The 18,238-nt window shown below is 38.2% G+C and overlaps 1 protein-coding gene across 1 annotated transcript in view; it reads left to right on the forward strand.

The window, feature by feature from the left end:
- CACNA1D (calcium voltage-gated channel subunit alpha1 D) overlaps window positions 1–18,238 on the forward strand; it is a 169,564-nt gene that overhangs the window by 143,815 nt on the left and 7,511 nt on the right. The window contains 5 exon segments of the mRNA XM_017732415.1: window positions 3,365–3,495; window positions 14,201–14,317; window positions 15,819–16,183; window positions 16,480–16,506; window positions 17,400–17,549. Coding sequence (XP_017587904.1) covers window positions 3,365–3,495; window positions 14,201–14,317; window positions 15,819–16,183; window positions 16,480–16,506; window positions 17,400–17,549 — 790 coding nt within the window.

Consider the following 18,238-nt stretch of genomic DNA (forward strand, 5'->3'; position numbering starts at 1 on the left):
AGCTTCATTTCATTGCTGAGTATAAGCTGTGTATTTATTTTCAGCTATACTGAAATTCATTGCTAATGTTTATTCTGCAAATGTAGCTCTTCAGTGTAGCTAGAAGGCTGAAAACCTGGATGTGCTCAATTGATAGGAGACAGAATGGCTTCTGCAACCCAGTATAAATAGGAATGTGTTGGGAAGTCCTGCAGATTTGTGAATTTTCAATTCCAGTTTACTTTGTTCCTCTGTGGACCTTGTTACGATTTATCTGAAAATTGAAAATATTGCAAACCACCTAAAAAAAAAGGCCAATACAGCTATTTTACATTCATATGCCATAGGAGTGTAAAATAGCTTAGTGTACAGTAGAAATTAGTTTTGATGTTTAATATTCAATGGAAAATTGTCTATGGATTAACACCAGTTAATAATAACTGCTGATAATAACAATTTCCTAGGAGATGGAAAATTCTCTTCAATATAAATCAACAAAGCATTCAAATTCAATATGTTAAAATCACTTGCACTTAAAATTATTGAGAGGTCCAGTTTATAGTAGTTTGCACCAGTATTACTTGTGCTGATATTACTGAATGTTAGGTCCTTTGTGAGTCATGTTCTCCAGAACACTTATTTGCAGAGCAGAATGAAAATAATCAGTATAGCAGGTTTTTTTTCCCCCCCTTGAATTATAAATAAATGCACTAGAAATAAACAGTTAATTCTTGGTACTGATTAAATAACTTTTTACTATAACTCAGTGAGACTTTTCATAGTTAGCAACACATTTGCAGTACAGAAGGGTGAAACTGCTTTGCAAAAACATAGAATGTCAGTCAAATGCCTGATCTGTTGATAAGATTAAAGAGTAAGAGAAGTACATAAAACTCACTAAGAACTCACCTGTATTCTCTAAACTTCCCAGTCTCCACCTGTAAATCCATTTAATCCTGCCTAGTACTTTTTGCCCTCTTCCAACAGCTTCCTTTTGAAATGATTCCTTTTGCCATCACTAATTGTAATTAGCAATTTGTCTGTTCTGTGGTCAGTTATGCTTAGCTGCCTTCCTACACCTGTCTATATCTGGCTATATGTGTGTAATTCAGAAAGCAGAGTCAAGGATGGCTCCCCTTGGCCAGGCATCAGTTCCTGTGTGCTCGTCTGCCATAGGACTGACTGTGCCTGTGACTGACACAAGCACCGTGCCGACACAGCCAGACTTCGGTGTGCACAGTTCAGTGAACTGGCACTGCATTTGTCTGATATGTTTATAAACAATTGCTGCATGTCCAAAGTGATCAATAAGGGCCCTTCATTTCTGCATCCTGGTATTTCACAGGTGTTGTCATCTCAGGCACAGTCAGTGGTGGTGCAGTGTCATAGCCTGACGTGAGACACGCTCTGAGTGCAACCCATAGCGGTGTTTGTTATATCAAGTCTGTCACTTCTATGTGCTTGTTCTTTCTGGGAGCCCTTTGCTAACCCACTTCCTTAAAAGTTCTGTTCAAATACTTGAAATGAAATAGTGTATGAAGGATGGGGAAAGGCTTATCTGGGGAGTGAAACCAGAGCTATGTTGCAGATCAGTGGATTTATCTAAACTAGGGAAGGCAAGTTTACCTCACATGTTGTATAAGAGATCTCATCCTAATACAATGCACCATTAGTCTCCTGAAGAGCTGCAAAGGAAGATTACAGGTGACCATCAAAGCAAATGTTCACAAAAGGTTTATTAATGAAATTTGTGGAGTCAACTAAAAAGCCTTTTATTGCTGAGATGGAATCCATAGACTGGTGAGCTTTTCTTGTGAGCTGTTCCTGATATTTTCTGCTACTTGTGTCTTTCCTAGCAGGAACTGAGGGGACTCTGACCCTTGAGGAATTGTCAGAGTTTGGCAGAGCAGGCTCTTTAATATGCTAAGTTATTTCCTGCAACAGACTGGTCTCCCAACCAGTATCTTTTGAAGCAATTATTATAATTATTTTTGTTTTGTTATCTTTAAAGACAAACTGCTGGGAGAAGATTCTGGGTGCATTTTGACTGTAGTTAAAGCCTGTCATACTTTCTCACATGCATACAGCCCATTTCAGACATTATAATGAGAGGAGCTGATTTGGTGTGGTAGGGATTTCATTTTGAGATAAATTCTATCAGAGAGGCAAAAATGGATTTTAAAAAGTACTGCCCATGGATTGGATTCCCTACCCTTTTTGATGAAAGCAAGTCACTAAAAGAAGAAAGTCAATTTAAATTAGAAAAACCAGTAATTACAGGTAAAAACACTACTACAAATACTATCCTTAGTGAGATACATTGGCATGTATTATTGATAAAATGAAGATGCATGGACAGTCTGTTTTAATCAAATGTTTAAAAAAGCCCATAATTTCTATCAGAGGTGTGTTAAAATGTGTCTGGGCATGTTAGATTTTCATGTTCAGTCAAGTCATGACTGTACAGACTAACAGTTGATGCCTGAACCACACCAGTCCCTCTTTATGGACAGCAGGAGCCAGAAATCCTGTTGCAAATATCTACCTCTGGATGCTGAAAACCACGGGGAGATTGGACAGTACAGCAGGAAGGGAAATGGAACTTCGTGTCAGATAAATAGGGAAAAAAATTGTGTGACAACAAAAGCAATGTTTTTGGATAGAAAACTATTCCTAGTTTTCTGGCAAGCATTAATCACCAAGAGATCAAACTTAGCTGAATGATTCAATGGACTCATAAACAGGCACATTAATTCTTAACCTGCTGTGAACCAGGCGATTTTGGTGTCCTTGCAAGGCACCTGCCTTTGGAAACTTTCAAAGCTGGATTTTGTTCTCAACAGTGACTCTGTAAAAATGCTACATTTCACTGCCCTGGCTGTTTGCCTACTGTTTGAATTGTACTGAATTCCCTGATGGAGGCTATTTTCAGCATTACAGAACTGACATAATACACTGGCAAGCAAATTTGGTTAAAAGTTCAGCAGTGACAAAAAAAGAGATGTAGGCAGAGTCACTCTTGTGAACATCACTGTATGTGAGTCATAGTAGATTTTATTTAATCTATTTACTCCAAGTAACTAAAGCCAGTACTTCAGCTTCTATGTATATACAAACATGTTTATGGTTTTGGTAGAAACTTATTTAGAAGTACATGAGTCTTGGTAAAGTACTGTATTTTATTAGGATGAGTTCACTTAACTGACTGAACCAAACCTGCTTGCGGAAACATTGCTTTTGAGCCTGTTGCAGGCCCCACTGTTGTAAGCTGGAAGCATAGTACTTGTTGCACCCATCACATTTTCCCCCCCAAATCAGATGTGAGTGTACAGGCTCTTGATAAATGTGCTGACTTGGGAGAGATCTGTCTGGTCTGTTCATTTAGATGATGAGGTAACCGTGGGGAAGTTCTATGCCACCTTCCTGATACAGGACTACTTTAGGAAATTCAAGAAACGCAAAGAACAAGGACTGGTGGGGAAATATCCTGCGAAGAACACCACGATTGCTCTGCAGGTGATTTTTTTAATGTTTTTAACTAACCATTTTGTGAGCTTACTTGAAATAGCAGGTAGATGAATATTGATGATTGTGCAATGCTGCCAGGATTTTGTTTAGCTGGGACACTTTTGGCCCATATTCATCAGCAAAATAAAACCTAATCCTGCTATTCTGTCTCTAACAAGGTAAGTGCAAAAACTTATTCTCTATGGATTACCCAAACAGGAGCAATGGTTATAAAATTTCTTAGCAGGTCTAGCTGATAAATCAGTCTAAAGCTGCTGATTGGGTGTTGGATAAATAAAGCTCTGAGCTATCATTTATGTTCTTTGTTTTGCTTTAACTGTTCAATTTCTTTTGTTCCTACAATGCTACAAGCCAGTTCTCAGGGAACTTCCTACTGTGCATTGCCTCATAGTAAAGAGGTTTTTATACAGTATCATTTTTCTTAATTCTCATTGTTCTTTTTCTTTTCCACTTATGCTATCATGAAATATCTTCCTATTGTTTTGATATTTGCAAATTCCGAATTCTGCATCCATCAATTTCTTTCATAGGAAGTAATATTAACATATGGCATTAATGTCACACACTTCTGTCTGTCTCTTAAAACAAGCTATCACATGGAAACCAGGACAATATATTTGGCCTTCTGTCTCTCAACAGGCCTGCAGCCACCAGTCCATAGAGTACACATGATCTAAAGAGCAAATTCTGACAACTTCTTTCCACTGGTACTCTTTGTAGAATGAACTTTGAAACAGGCAAATGGAAAGCTGTTCTCAAATAATTCCAGCCATCCTACACTGCACCATTTTTATTGGATTGGGACTTTGTGGATTTCAGTTAATGATTAGCAGTTCGCTACAAACTATATCTGTTTCTGATAGTTTTTTTATTCTGGTGCCAAAATTTAGGAATATGTTGTGAAAATCCCTTTCTAAAAGAGGAGAATTGTGTTAACTTGATTGAGATACTGTGTGTTAAAATCCTGTTGGTTTGTACTTCAGTTTAACAGAATGATCTTTGCCGTGTTAAGTGGGTAATTTGTTTCATTCCCGTTCCCTAAGAATGTCTTTGCTGGCAGCTCTGACTCCCATTGTGTTCTGAATCACCACAAACATAAGAGATGCAACAAGCAGGGAAAGATTCACCACAATTCTTGCTATTTATTTGTGCCCCCATGGCTTGCCAGGGTTGTGTGAATTGTATTTGCATACACAAAAGAAGAGAAAATTATTGGTAATGAAACTGATAAAAAGGCTGCAAACAGTTGAGAGGGAAGTGAAAGATGTTGGATTTTTAGGAAGGACTTTTCAGACTTCTTTATTGCAGAATCATTTGAGCATAAGGAGGGCTAAGCTAGTTTTGAGCCTCAGTATTGCAGGTTTCCTCTTGTGTTTTTGAAGCTGCACACATAACAATGTAGAGAAAACCACTGAGTTGTCAAATGTGAGCTTTCTCTGTTGTTTATTATCCGACTCTGCTTCCTGTTCAGTGACAAAGACGGAGGGCAACATGGAACTGGAAAGACTCAGCTCTTCCTCTCTCCTTAGGCAAATATTTTTCAATTCAAAACAGCTTAAAAAATGACCATGAATCTCTGCTAGAAATCTGCAAAGGCCTATGGGATTTGAGACATGGAACTTTTTGTCTGATTACAACAATGCTCCCCTGGTATTAATATGAGCCAGGCCAGTAGATGGGAAGATTTTTGCTTTCTTTTTCCCCATTTCCCTCTTTTCTGCTTTTGTCTTTCTAACAGATCAGTAGAAACCCAACTTGATTTTTCAAATAAAATGGAAATACTGTTTCAAAGAGACGTAAAACCTGTGGTTGGAAAAAAGTCCCAGTCCAGTATATAAGTGAATAATATAATTTTAAACTGGAAGCGACAGCACATCAAATTCAAAGTCACAGTGCTTTGTTAGTTAGAATAATTAATTATATGAGGAGACAGCTTTAAAATAGAGCTGGATATCTTTCTAAAAGAGATGTTCTGCTTCAACAAGGAACTGATTTCTTCTGGTCAATGACCCTGAGAATAGTCCTGTGGGATATTTTATATGGAATTTAGTATAAATGATCACAGAGAATCTTTTTGGCCTTATAAAGTATGAAAATCAGGTGTCTCCATTTTCAGCCTGCTATTCCATGCTTTGTCCAAAGCTTAAATGCTTGTAAAATTTCAATGTTTTCAAAAGCCTTTGTTCTTATCAACCACTTCTGGTAGCATAAATTATGGGTATATGATCCAGCCTGTGTCTCAACTATAGAAATTTTGTTGGATGGTCTGTGAAAAGCTTGTACCTATGAAAATATTATTTCTTGGAGAGTCAGTAGCTGTTTTTCCGTTTATTCCCTTAAACACTCTAGGTGAACTAATGTTTGCATATCTCTCTGGTAAGCAATATACTAAGAAAAGCAGAAATGTGCAGTATCACTCAGTCATCCAGTTTTTCAGGAAAGCTGTGGTGACTGTTATGTCAGTATAGCAGAGCTGCCCCAGCATTAATTAATCAAACATGCAGCACATTCAATATTGCAGCACCTGACTTTGTTATGAAGACATGAGTGGAAGAGATGATACACAACAGAAAAAGAATTTTTCAGCCTTCTCTCTGGAGGGGAAAATTATCCTCAGCTACACCTGAGTTCCTGACACTGAAATCTGACAGTAAATACAGGACCTTTATTTTTGGCTGTGTTTACCTTTTCTATTGTTTTGAGAATTTTCTTTTTGAGATTAGAAGCTTCCTATAATCAGAGTGGGCATGTTACTTCAGCAGCAGTTTTCTATTAAGTTTCTCTAACTAGATAAGATTTTACAGCATCTGGTAGTCAAGGTAATACCACTGCAAACAGCCCCTGCTTTCTGAACTGCTGGACATGAGAGCAGCAGAAACTGAACTACATCTGGCTGCAATTTTTTGAGCTCTGTCATTCAGAACCTTTCTATACTAGGAATTGCTTGCTTAGAGCTTTAGATAAGATGAGGAAAGTACTTTTACCAGGCTAATAAGATCTTTCCAGCTATCTGATTCTTCTATTTGTAAAGAACGAGAGCAACAGTATTTTCATATTCTAGTTTGCATCTCACCCCACTGCAGAACAGTTGTCATGCTGCAAAGTCCTTAGGCAAACCAGCAGATAAAAGCAAGGTCACCTGTTCCAATTTGTGTCAAAAGCCATATGAGCCATAAATGCTCCTGTACTTCTGCTGATATCTGTGGCTTTCTCCTGGGGTGAATGAACTAGTTAATTAGTGAAGAACATGGTTCCTAAGGATCTAATAAACCCTGCAGTTCCTGCATTATTTAGCCTGGCTTTCCTTATCTCCTTTTTTTTTGCGAGAGAGGAAGAAAACAACCTGCTATCAAGATTTAAAGTCCCTTCCTAACCTTTGAGTGAAGCATAAGGTGAGTTACAGTTTTATAATCCTGCTGATTCTTACAGCTGGCCATGTCACACTTTCCTGCCTTCAGAGAGTAAACAGCCCCTGTGAGACAGAAGGCTCCTTGTCACAGAATGTGTTTTTATTCACTGTGTTTTAATTCTAAGGACAACTATTGAGAAAAAATTAATGGATGTTGCAATTTTCCTTGTTTTATGAGACTGCAACAGCCTTTTTTTAGCATAGATCACTTCTTTGCCCTCTTATTCCTCACGCTTATGTGGTATTTTGTTGGGGTTTTGAAGGCTGGGTTTTTTTACAATAATTTCATTCAGTATTTTGAAGATATTGAAGGGAGACCCTGTAGCTGTCAAATGGCCTAAGGCCCAGTTTTTCCAAGGGAATTACACTTACCTTTTTTTTTTTTAAACTAGTCCTTTAGTTATAATCTAGGATATTAAGTTGAATGCCTTGCTTTTACCTAAAACTTTTAAAAACATGTACTTCTTATGCTGTTGTCTCATTGATGGAATGACTTATGTTAACATAGGCAGAAAAGATGTGGAATAATTTAAGAACTTTTACATACAAAATAAAAAAGTTTTTAGAAACTGCAAAGGAAAATCTCCACAATACCACAACTAGAATTCAAGGTCATATAAAGTAATGTTTTCAGCAAGAAAAGCACTTCCAGAAAAAGTGTAGTATGAAAGACAGGGAACCATCCACACTGTCTTTAGTTAGCTGAAGAGAATTGCATTACAGAGAGTAAAATTCTGTGAGCTCAGGAAAGTCCAGTGAGGCTTTCTGGTGGCCTACAGTAGTTGTGTTAATAAGTTCTGTTTCACCAAGTGTGGGAATAAATCTTCCCTTGGAAACCACATTGCTTAGGTAAAGATTCAGTCTGTGGACTCAGGAAGGCAGACTGACCAAGGAACATGTGTAAAAATACTGTTCTTAGAAGATGTTATCTTCAGAGACACACACAGAGAGCATTTGTTTTCAGGGTGAATGAACACTAGAATATACAGAATAGGGTTTTTTGTCATTAAGACTTAGGCATTTTAACACATTGAACTGAAACTTGCATCCTTTGCCTGAGTTTTGTTTGGTAATATGAAACCAAAACTTGTGAACTGTGTCACATGAATGTCCCTGGCAGCCCCCTCATGTTTAGGGGCCAGAACCTCCACCCAACTGCAGTAAAGGAAGCAGCTTCTTCTGACACTGGATTTGAGATGTGTTTGGTACAGAAGAAGAAACAATGGAAGTTTGGGTTGAGTTAGAAAACTAGAGCAGAGCTCCCTGCTAAACTAGATTTGCTTCGTGTGTGCCAGAGCATGCAGCAGGCAGGAATTCCTCTTCTTACTCCGCAGTAACTTCATTCAGGGTTTTTTTTATTCTGTAGAGCTCAGGTTTTCCTCAAGGGTGTAGCATTTGCTGTTAGCCTAACCCAGGCTGCTGTTTGGGTACGTGTCAGAGAGGAGGAAGCAGCTTAGAAAGTGAAGAGCATCTCAGGGGACTGATTTTCTGCTCAGGCTGTTAAGCCAAGGAAGTCTTTCTGCCATGAAATTCCAAATTCCCCCTCACTCAGAAAAGGACACTTCAAACGATAACCAACAGCAGTTTGTCTAAACTTCCATACTGTCACCAAAAGCATCTTTAGAGCTGCAATAACAACATCACTTGGAACCCCACAATTTGTCTTCTGCAGCCCTGGGGGAATTCACCCCCTTATGAAGGTAAGAGAACAAGAGGAAATGCAATGAAATGAAATGCAATGAAATGAAATGAAATGAAATGAAATGAAATGAAATGAAATGGGTGACCAGTTTGAGTCAGATGTTTAGGTCATTTTTGTGGTGTTATACATGCCCTGAGGCCACCAGAAAAGAGGGCTTCCACTGCCTTTCTTGTGCTATTGACTGATACTTGCAGTGACAACCAATACATTTTCTGGGTCAGAAGGAGTTGTCTTTGTGTAATGATGGAAACTTGTATTGAGCCAAACAGTGGTCACATTGCTAGTAAAACAGATGTTAAGTGAAGCATGAACAATTTTAATTACTTTCATCTAGCACAAAGAGGGAATGAACTAATTACACACAATTTTTCCTACGGAAAATACTTACTGTAAACTATGGAATGCATCTGTATTTCATACTTATTTATGTGTAGCTCTCTTTGTTAGTACACACAAACAAAAATTAAAGGATATTTTCTTTCACATGCCAGGTACACAAAAGCACTGATTTATAGAGCTGAACCTGATTTTGGAAACATGTTTCAGATTAAACCAATTATGCTTTTTTCTCTCTGCAAATGTTACAAGTCTTATTAACCCTGCAGTAAACAGTAATAGAAAAGGGAAAAAGCCAAACTCTCTGGTAGGCATCAGCTGAGGGGTTAATCTGTTGCTCAAGTTCCATTTAATTGTGCTCCCATGTTCATGTGGTGTTCACAGAAGGGCTCAGCTCGAAGGCAGCCTGGGCTGGCTGAGAGCTCAGAGCTTTTGTGCAGCTGCAGCGCAGTGCATTCAGCACTGGGAGCTGGGCTCTGCCAGGATGGATAACTCTGGACAATCAAGGCTTGACTACTATGTCTCTTATGTCCACTGCTATAGTGTAGGTTATTCAGCTATTTTTCTGCATGCTTGTTTCCTTTTGTAAGTAGTTCTGTGATTGTATTCTGTTCCTACTAACCTCAGTTTATTTTTATGTTAAAGTGACAGTGTATCTCTGAGGTTTTTTACTCTTTGTAGTTTTCTTTGCTCTAAAATAAGCAGATAGTAAAAACATGCTCTTTACCTATAAATCTAATGGTTGACATGAATGTTTTTAGAGTCATAGGCTTCCAGGATTGTGAAGCTCTGAAAACCTAAGTATTTAGAATTAACGTTTGTGCTTTTTTCCAGTTCTAGTGAGTTTATATAGCAATATACATAAATATACATCATTGTTCTAAAGTCTGTGAAGCAAAGCTTGCCAGTGTCTTCCAATTCCTGGTATCACTCTAAGATGCCTCAAAAGAGGGACCACTGGGTATTTTACTGACTGGAAATAGTGTAGGTGACAATGATATTTTTTAAATAAGGGTATTGTGCTTGCACTTCTTAAACTAAGCTTAAACTGCAGCTATATGTAGGTTGGACCATACCTTAAAATGATTTTGGACTGAGTTTAGGTACAGGGAAAATGATCTTTTTGTAGTTCCAGTATTTATAAGCATTTGAATGTTTTTCTGAAAATCATGACTGGAGTCTTGAATTATACACGGATTTCTTAATATAAGACATATATCTAAAATAGTGTTACTCTTTTATGCATGCTGTAGATGTGGAAAGTTGATTTAAAATCTATTTGGCATTTGTTAAAAGCAGTCTTTTCAAAATATTTACATGTTTAACTTTCAAATGTTTTGGTGCGAGGTGCCTTTCAAGTCTCTTAAAGCATGTATCTAAACAACCTGTCCAGGTGTCTTTTCTCACTGAGGGTGAGGGACTCCTACAGTTCTGTTATTTCTGCTTTTGAAAACACATCTGTACCACCTCAATGGTGTGTCAGAGACAGGGGCATCAGTCATTGTCTCTTGAGATGCTATTTAGGACCCATCACTGGTGTATCAGTGATCAGCCTTGTTCCATCCTGAAAACATTGCAGGTGCTGTTGTCCCTCCAGAGCACAGCTGCACAGAATTACCATGTTCATCTGAAGTCATTCTGTGCATTTATGGGAAAGCCTAATTAAAGACATGCTTGGGTTTCTCATGTAATTATGTTGCTCAACACTCTGTGTCACTGCTTTGCTAAGTAACCATTGGACTGATACTTCTCATCTTTCTCATACCTACATGGAAAGAAGATGAAGCAAGGAAGGAATCAAAAAATAAATTTTGGATAAACAGTGTGTCTGAACAAGAAATAACTTCTTTTGCAAACTTTTAGTGAAATTTGTAGAACAGAGTTAGAGCCATTCTCAAGGACTGTGAGGAAGTAATTCCTGTATAACACTCAAATTTGACTATTTTTTAAAAGTCATTATAACCTGATGCTTCAAGAATGTGGCACATCTTGAATCACTGTATGTAATAACTAAAAGTCTTACAAAGTTCTATGGAGGGTAATAACCACCTTCTAAGAACTTCAGCAGTCCTAGTGAAAAAGAAACAAGCACACCTCTGGCAAGGGTAGACAAATCACTATCCAGACTCTCTTTTTTCAAACAGTCCCACCCGCTCTGCTTTTGCTTTTATCTCTGATTTAAATGTACAAGTTTTTAAAACCTCACAAATGGAGGACGTGGAGTGCTTCCACTGCCCTCTTGTGTGTTATAATGACTCCAGGGTTCTTGCTGGGTAGACTGAAATGTGCAATATTATGTAGGGAATGTGTGTCTGAAGGACTCTTCTTCCCTGTAAATTAAAGAAGAGATGTGGGGAAGGTTGGTTTGATATTTTGTGTGGTCTTTTGTTTAAGAGATCTTTGATTTGGTTTTGAAGTGCTTGAAGTTAAAGTCAAATGTTTGATCAGTCCATGCTGCCTCTTCAGTCTTCACAGAAGACATTGTGTGGTTCAAAGAAGGGATTTTCCTATTGACATAAAAGTACCAATTCCTGTGTTTTTACATCAGTCTCACTTTAGTGGTGGCTGACTGATCTCATGAAGAATTGTCTTATCAGTAAGAGCTCAGCATGAGCATTTGTCTTGTTTTGTTGTGCTCCCGTGATAAAAATGTTTCTTAGATGACTTAGAATGCTGTTGGCTTGCACCAGGTAAAACGAGACAGTAAATGGGAGTCATTTTAAGGATAGAGTTCACAAAATTGTTGTAAGTTGTTCCAGTAGAGCAAATAAACTGAGGAGTATTTCAATTCTGCAGACTGGTGTTGTTTGAGAGCTTCAGTGCTGGCTGAGTGAATAAAGCTGCTGGGTTTAGTGTAGCTAACATATACCTTTGCATATGGTCATCCAGGTTTTTGTCTTCCACTGTTGACTGTGTAACTGCAAGAGGTCTGTTACTTGGAAATGAGTATTACTGGAGAGAGATGAGATGAGATGATAAAGGCTGCCTGTTTTCTCTTGAGTAAAGGAGGGGTAATTCACCAAGAAGTAAGCCAGAAGGCAGTTGGAAATGTAATCAAAATTAAATTACTATTCAGTGTGTTGCTGTCAAACACATGGCTTTTCTCAGCTTCCAGGCATATATTTGTGGGACTTTGTCACAATTTGGCAGACAGGGATATGAGCAAGTAGTTTTTGTCAGGGTTAAATTTTGTCTGATGCTGCTCTCTGACAGTGCTGTGTTCACAGAAGGGCTCAGCTGAAGGCGGCCTGGGCTGGCTGAAAACTCAGAGCTTTTGTGCAGTGGTAGAGCAGTGCACGCAGCCAGCGTTGGAGATGGGTCTCCTGCCCTCAGCCCCAGGAGATGGGCTCCTCGAGCGTGGCTAACTCTGCACAATCAAGACTTTGCTGTGTCTTTTATGTTCAGTGCTGTAGTGTAGGTCTATTCAGGTATTTTTCTGGATGCTAATTCCCTTATTTTAGTAGTTTTCAAATGGTACTCTGTTCATACTAACCTCAGGTTTTTTTTAATGTTAAAGTGCCAGTTGAGGTTTTTTGTTCTTTTTAGTTGTCTTTGCTCTAAAGTAAGCAGGTAGAGAGTGTGAAATGCAAGTGGCTCTTCTTGCTAATGGTCAAATAACTGAAATATATTAGCAGTCTTCTACTACATCAATACTGCCTTCGTTTCTGCTAAATAAATAGAAGCCTCTGAATACCTGTACCTTAAAGTGTTAATTTTGCTTCCCTTTAGCACCTTGAAAAATGATGACATTAGCAACCTTGCTGAGGTTTTGACTAAGCAATTAGCATAAGAAGTGGGAGAAAGCACTCCCACCATTCCCAATGTATTCATGAAATGACTATTGTATATTAACTCACTAGTAAATGATTTTTAGAGCCTTGTTCAATTATAGCATAGCTCTCAAAGTTCATTCCTCAGGAAGAAAGTTGGATTGCCAGATAGATGTAGATAATATGATTAGTCAGGCGCCTTTTTCAGGAAGTGAAATACTGGAGTGACTGAAACCTGAAGTGGAGCCTTTTGGTTCATCCCTTTCCAGGTTCTGATTGCCCACACTGCATAAATGCCATTTTTCTCCCCAGCAAAGCAGCTGTTTCTGTTTTGAGTGGAAGTTTTGAGTGTGCTCCTGGGAATGTGTAACGAAACAGCGTGAATGAGACCAAGCCATGTTCGGAGTCCTCTGAGGTCCCTCAGTTCCTTCTGGAAACACACAAAATTCTCTACACATCCTCATGCTACCACAGGACTATGCAATGTCAGTGTTGTGCCGGTACAGCCCTGATATCTCCTTCAAAAATGCTAAAAAAGAATAAATCAGGTTTTTAGATCGTAATCAAAAATGGAGCCAAATGCTGTGCATGATTTTTAGTAGTGTAAGTGTAGTGGTAGCAGAGGGTTAAACAAAAACATTTTGGATTTTTTCTGAACCTTGAGGAGATAAAAGAAGTTGCTGGGAAGAACGAGGCTGTGTTTCTTGCTTCAGACTGTAACAGCCAGGGTTAAATCGGGAAAAATATCTCTTTTTTGAAGTAAGGCAGGCCTTTACAAAAGCACTGAGTTCTTGGCATGGGTATGACATCTCTTTCCTCCCTGATGTGCAGGTCTGTCCTGGACAGTTTCAGCATTATCCCTTCTCCTAAATTCTGCTTGTGGTAGCAAACCTGAGAGGAATATGAACCGATGTACACTGAGTCTCTGGTGCTGTAACTCAATGGTTTTCTGTCCTAAACTAAAACTTTAAACCAAATCTCTGCATACCACAGTGCAGTGCAGATGAGCTGGAATTATTTCACTGCTTTCTTTTCCATCTGAGCGCTGCTAAAATTGCTGTTGCTATAGCAAAGATCTCCTTGTGTTTTCTTTGTTGACACAGGCTGCAAACATGTTTTGAACATGAAATATACATCTCATTGAAATGCATTTTATTATAGTTCTTGCTGATTAGTTATACCTTTTAATAGGATTAATTTTTCTTCTGTAGGGGTCCATAAACATCAGTGGTGTTTTAGTCAGTGTCTACACTGTGATAATAAAGACATGATCACCTCAACAGGGTTGTACTGGAATATTAATTATTATTAACCTTTTATTAATAACAGTAAAGGAACTTACAGCAGGATGCATCCTCTGTGGATGTCAGGATACAAAACCTGTTAATTGTCCTTTAAAATAAATTTAACACCTGTAATTAAAGAGCGAAAAAGAGTTTGCATTCCTAATGTATTATGGTATTGTCCTTGATTTAGGCAGGACTAAGGACACTTCATGATATTGGCCCAGAAATACGCCGAGCTATTTCCTGTGACTTGCAAGATGATGAACCAGAGGAAAACAATCCAGAGGAGGAGGAAGATGTTTATAAAGTAATGTCAGAACACAACCATGTGAATTGTTTTTTGTATAATATGAGAGTAAAGAATGACCTTATCCTTGAATATGAAATAATAGAATAATAATAATACTTTTAAACCCCTCAAATCAGGAAATATAAATATTTTATAAATAAGTATATTCTATGTATAAATCTATAAAAATGGTAGTATCAGGGCACTTGCATTTCTTCATAAATTTACGAAGCAGTTCCTGCAGGGTGGTTCTCCTGCCCCTAATTCTTTCTCATTAATTCTCACTTTTTCTTAAGCAAATCCTAATAGAAGGCATGAACCTTACTGTCTCAAATTTTGATAGTGGCAAGGTTTAAACTGGTTTTAACCTCTGCAGTGGTAGATAGGAAGAAGAGAATGAAAGTCTATGCAAGCAAACCACAAGAGACACGGAGCTGCGTATTTTAAAATGAATGTGTTCAGTTACAGAGTTCAACTAAATATAAATGCCATTTCCAATCCCATGAGGGATATATAAGAATCAATCAGAAAAAAAGATTAGTTTTCCTCTTTATGCTATTTAGACCTAAATGGTGAACATGTAAATTTGGTGTTATAATCAGTCTGCAAACCATTTGTCAGCCAGCAAGAAAACTTATTTTTTCCCAAGCATTTCAGAATGTAAAATCGTGCTTCTGTAGGAATTACAGCAGAAGCCCCATAGCTTGCTACTGTCCTTTGCAAAAAGGAGGATGTGGCACTGGAGACAGTGCCCCAGCTGCCATCAGTAGATGCATTTCTCTGCCAACCATCATTACCTCCTGTCTTCTCTAGATTGAGCTGCAACTCAGACTGCTGTCATCCAGGACCCACACCTGGCTAGACAGGGAGGCTCCCTAACCTGGGTCAGGTGTCAAAGAGAGCTGCATGTCATAGTCATAACTTAGCACCTCATCCCCTCTTTCACCATCCATTACACTCCCAGGGCTGATAAACAGAAACTACTCTTTCTTGTACCTCTGTGAGAAGAAAGAATGGAAGCACTGGAGCTGAATGTTCCCTACCTGGGATTTGCTTGCAAGCTGTTGCATGGCACTCCATCCTGTCTGAGTGACGCCTGTTGCAAACTAGTGCTCCGGGAGAGCAGGAGAGAACTCCACCACAGTGTTCCCAAAGATTAAGCAAACACGTCTCTTCCTGAGGAAGCTGGTGCATGTTCATGTACGGGAATCTAGGTTTCTCCTGTGTAATAAAATGTGGAGAAAGCTGGATATGTCACTTTTAGTTGTGTGGAAAAGAATAATGATCACAGCATACTGTTGATTTGACTCTGAAATACAATATTGTCATCACCACAATCACATCTTTGTCACTTCAGGAGATCCCATCTGAAGCATCATAAAATTAGAAAGAAAAATCACAGGTTACTTGAATTGCTACTTTTCTATGCATGTAGGAGAGAAAAGTTAGTTGTCACTGTCAAGAGTACGTTCTGGTAAGGTATCTGATATAATTTTTTCTTTCTCTTCCCCTAAAACAGAGGAATGGTGCCCTCTTTGGCAACCACATAAACCACATTAGCAGTGACAGACGAGATTCATTTCAGCAAATCAACACCACACACCGTCCCTTACATGTCCAGCGGCCTTCAATTCCCTCTGCAAGTGATACTGAGAAAAACATGTATCATCAGGCAGGAAACTCTGTGTACCACAACCATCACAATCACAACTCAGTAGGAAAGCATGTTCCGAACTCAACAAATGCCAATCTCAATAATGCCAACGTGTCCAAAGTCCATGGAAAACACACAAGTTTTGGAAATCGTGAGCGTCGATCTGAAAACGGTTACCGTTCACACTCCAGGACTGACCACGAGAAGCGTAGAAGGCCAAGCAGTAGGAGGTAAACTCACAAATATGTCTTTGCTTTTAAATGAATTTATAAATACACTGTAGGAAAATTAAGCTAAGTGAAATTAATTTGAATCTTCATTTCTGTTGCCTACTGGTGTATGAACTGTATTTAAAATCTAGCTCTAATGAACGGGAGACGCATAAAACTTTACTGGGGTTTGAAAGCAGCAGTTTTCCTTAAAGTGAAATCATTAGTTACAGCACAGACATTGTAATCACCAAAGAATTTCTCTAAATGACTTGTTCTAAAAATATTTTTCTCATTTTCATGGCCTACCTGGATAGAACACGGTACTATGAAACATATATTAGGTGAGTTGATACTGTTCTGGCATAATTGAAGAGGGCAGAGGAGTTTTTCTTCTTTCTTTTTTTCTTCTTTCCTTTTTCTTTTCTGAATTATCTGTACCACAATGCATATGCTTGGTAGCTTAAGTGACTATTTTTAGATATAATTTTTCACTGCCTGTTCTAAAAGGACAAACTTCTGGTAAAGTTCAAAATTATTCAAGCCCTTTTGAAAGTCCAGGCAGGTTTCTGCAGTTTTCAACAGGCTAAAGATCACACCTGATTGTAGACCTTGTTAAAAATTTACTTGTCAAGACTGCAAAAACCACTGGTGTTAGCTTTGATAAATGTTAATGTGTACAGTTCCTTTTACAGAGGACCCAAAATCTTTTCTGGTCTTATGTCTGAATATTTTCTAAGACAACTTTTAAAAAATAGGATCTGTTGTTTTAATTGAAGTGCATTGGTAAATGGACGTTCAGTGGTGGTTTTAATGTCTAGATTTGAATATCCATTTCAGATTGTTTTCTTTGAATACCTCAGTGAGAACTTCCTAGTATTTGAGCCATTTGGCAAGCTTCAGGCATTGGAGAGAGGCTGTTTTTTTCCAAATGGCTGAATGTAATCATGTGAAAACATCTTGAATGTATTTGACTTCACTGGGTATCCTTTTATTGTTTTCCTATTGTACCAAAAGGAGATAAAGGAAGGCCATCTTTAAGAAACAGATACATCACTCACGTTCTGAACTGCAGTGCTCGGCACTACTGTAACACTGCTTTCTGAACTAGAGAGTTGTTAATGCTTGTCTTTTTGTTTCCTCCTTTGAAGCACATTAAAATAACTGTGTATAAAACAAAAAACACATAATTGATATAAATAGAAAAAACCCAACCCTATTTGTTTGCTACTTACAGATCTGACACTGGTGATGTGCGCCGACCTACTATTCGCCGGGAAGAACATGAAGTCCAAGACTATTGCAATGATGATCATTATCTGGGAGAGCAGGAGTATTATAGTGGAGAAGAATATTATGAAGATGACAGTATGTTGTCAGGAAACAGGTGAGGAAATTTGTGAAATAAAATGTTGTTGTTAAATAAAAATATTTGTTAGATGAAATAACATGCAAAAATATTTCAGTATTTTAGGTACATAGATGTAAAGGCTTCACTAGGCACGCTCACACTGCAAATTCTCTAATGAAATTAATACTCTGCAACTGCTGAAATGTGAAATGAGTAGGAATGGAGAGTGTTCCAAAGATGGAATGTTTCCCTTCTATGGAATAAATTCAGTAACATCTCAAAAATAATCCTCACTTTTTTTCACTTCATATTTTTTTTGTTTACAAGTCCAGACCAGAAGTAGAGGAATTTATTGCTGTTCTATCTTAGATCTGTAAGTGCATATGCTCAAGTGCCAGACATGCTTAATTCTCCTCCTCCATCTCCTGCTATATGGACTACATTCACCAGCTGAATTCTGGCAAGATTGGCACCCTAATCTGCATCTTGTTGGTTTGCATATAAGCTGAGATTTGCATGAAAGCTAAATTTTACAGAATTCTCAGGTCATTAACTTTTTTGTATGATAGTTAGCATCAAGTAACACCCTTCCAAGATCTGATTTTAAACACGAGAATATCCAAAATGTAAGAGGCTTAAATCCATTCTGAGCTTCTGTGCTCCTGCACCTCACCCAGGGTTCTCAAGAGAGCATGGCAGGAGTAGAGTATTTATTTTTTTAAGCA

This window comes from Corvus brachyrhynchos, unplaced genomic scaffold (assembly GCF_000691975.1).
Source record: "Corvus brachyrhynchos isolate BGI_N302 unplaced genomic scaffold, ASM69197v1 scaffold4, whole genome shotgun sequence".
Classification (NCBI taxonomy): Eukaryota; Metazoa; Chordata; class Aves; order Passeriformes; family Corvidae; genus Corvus; species Corvus brachyrhynchos.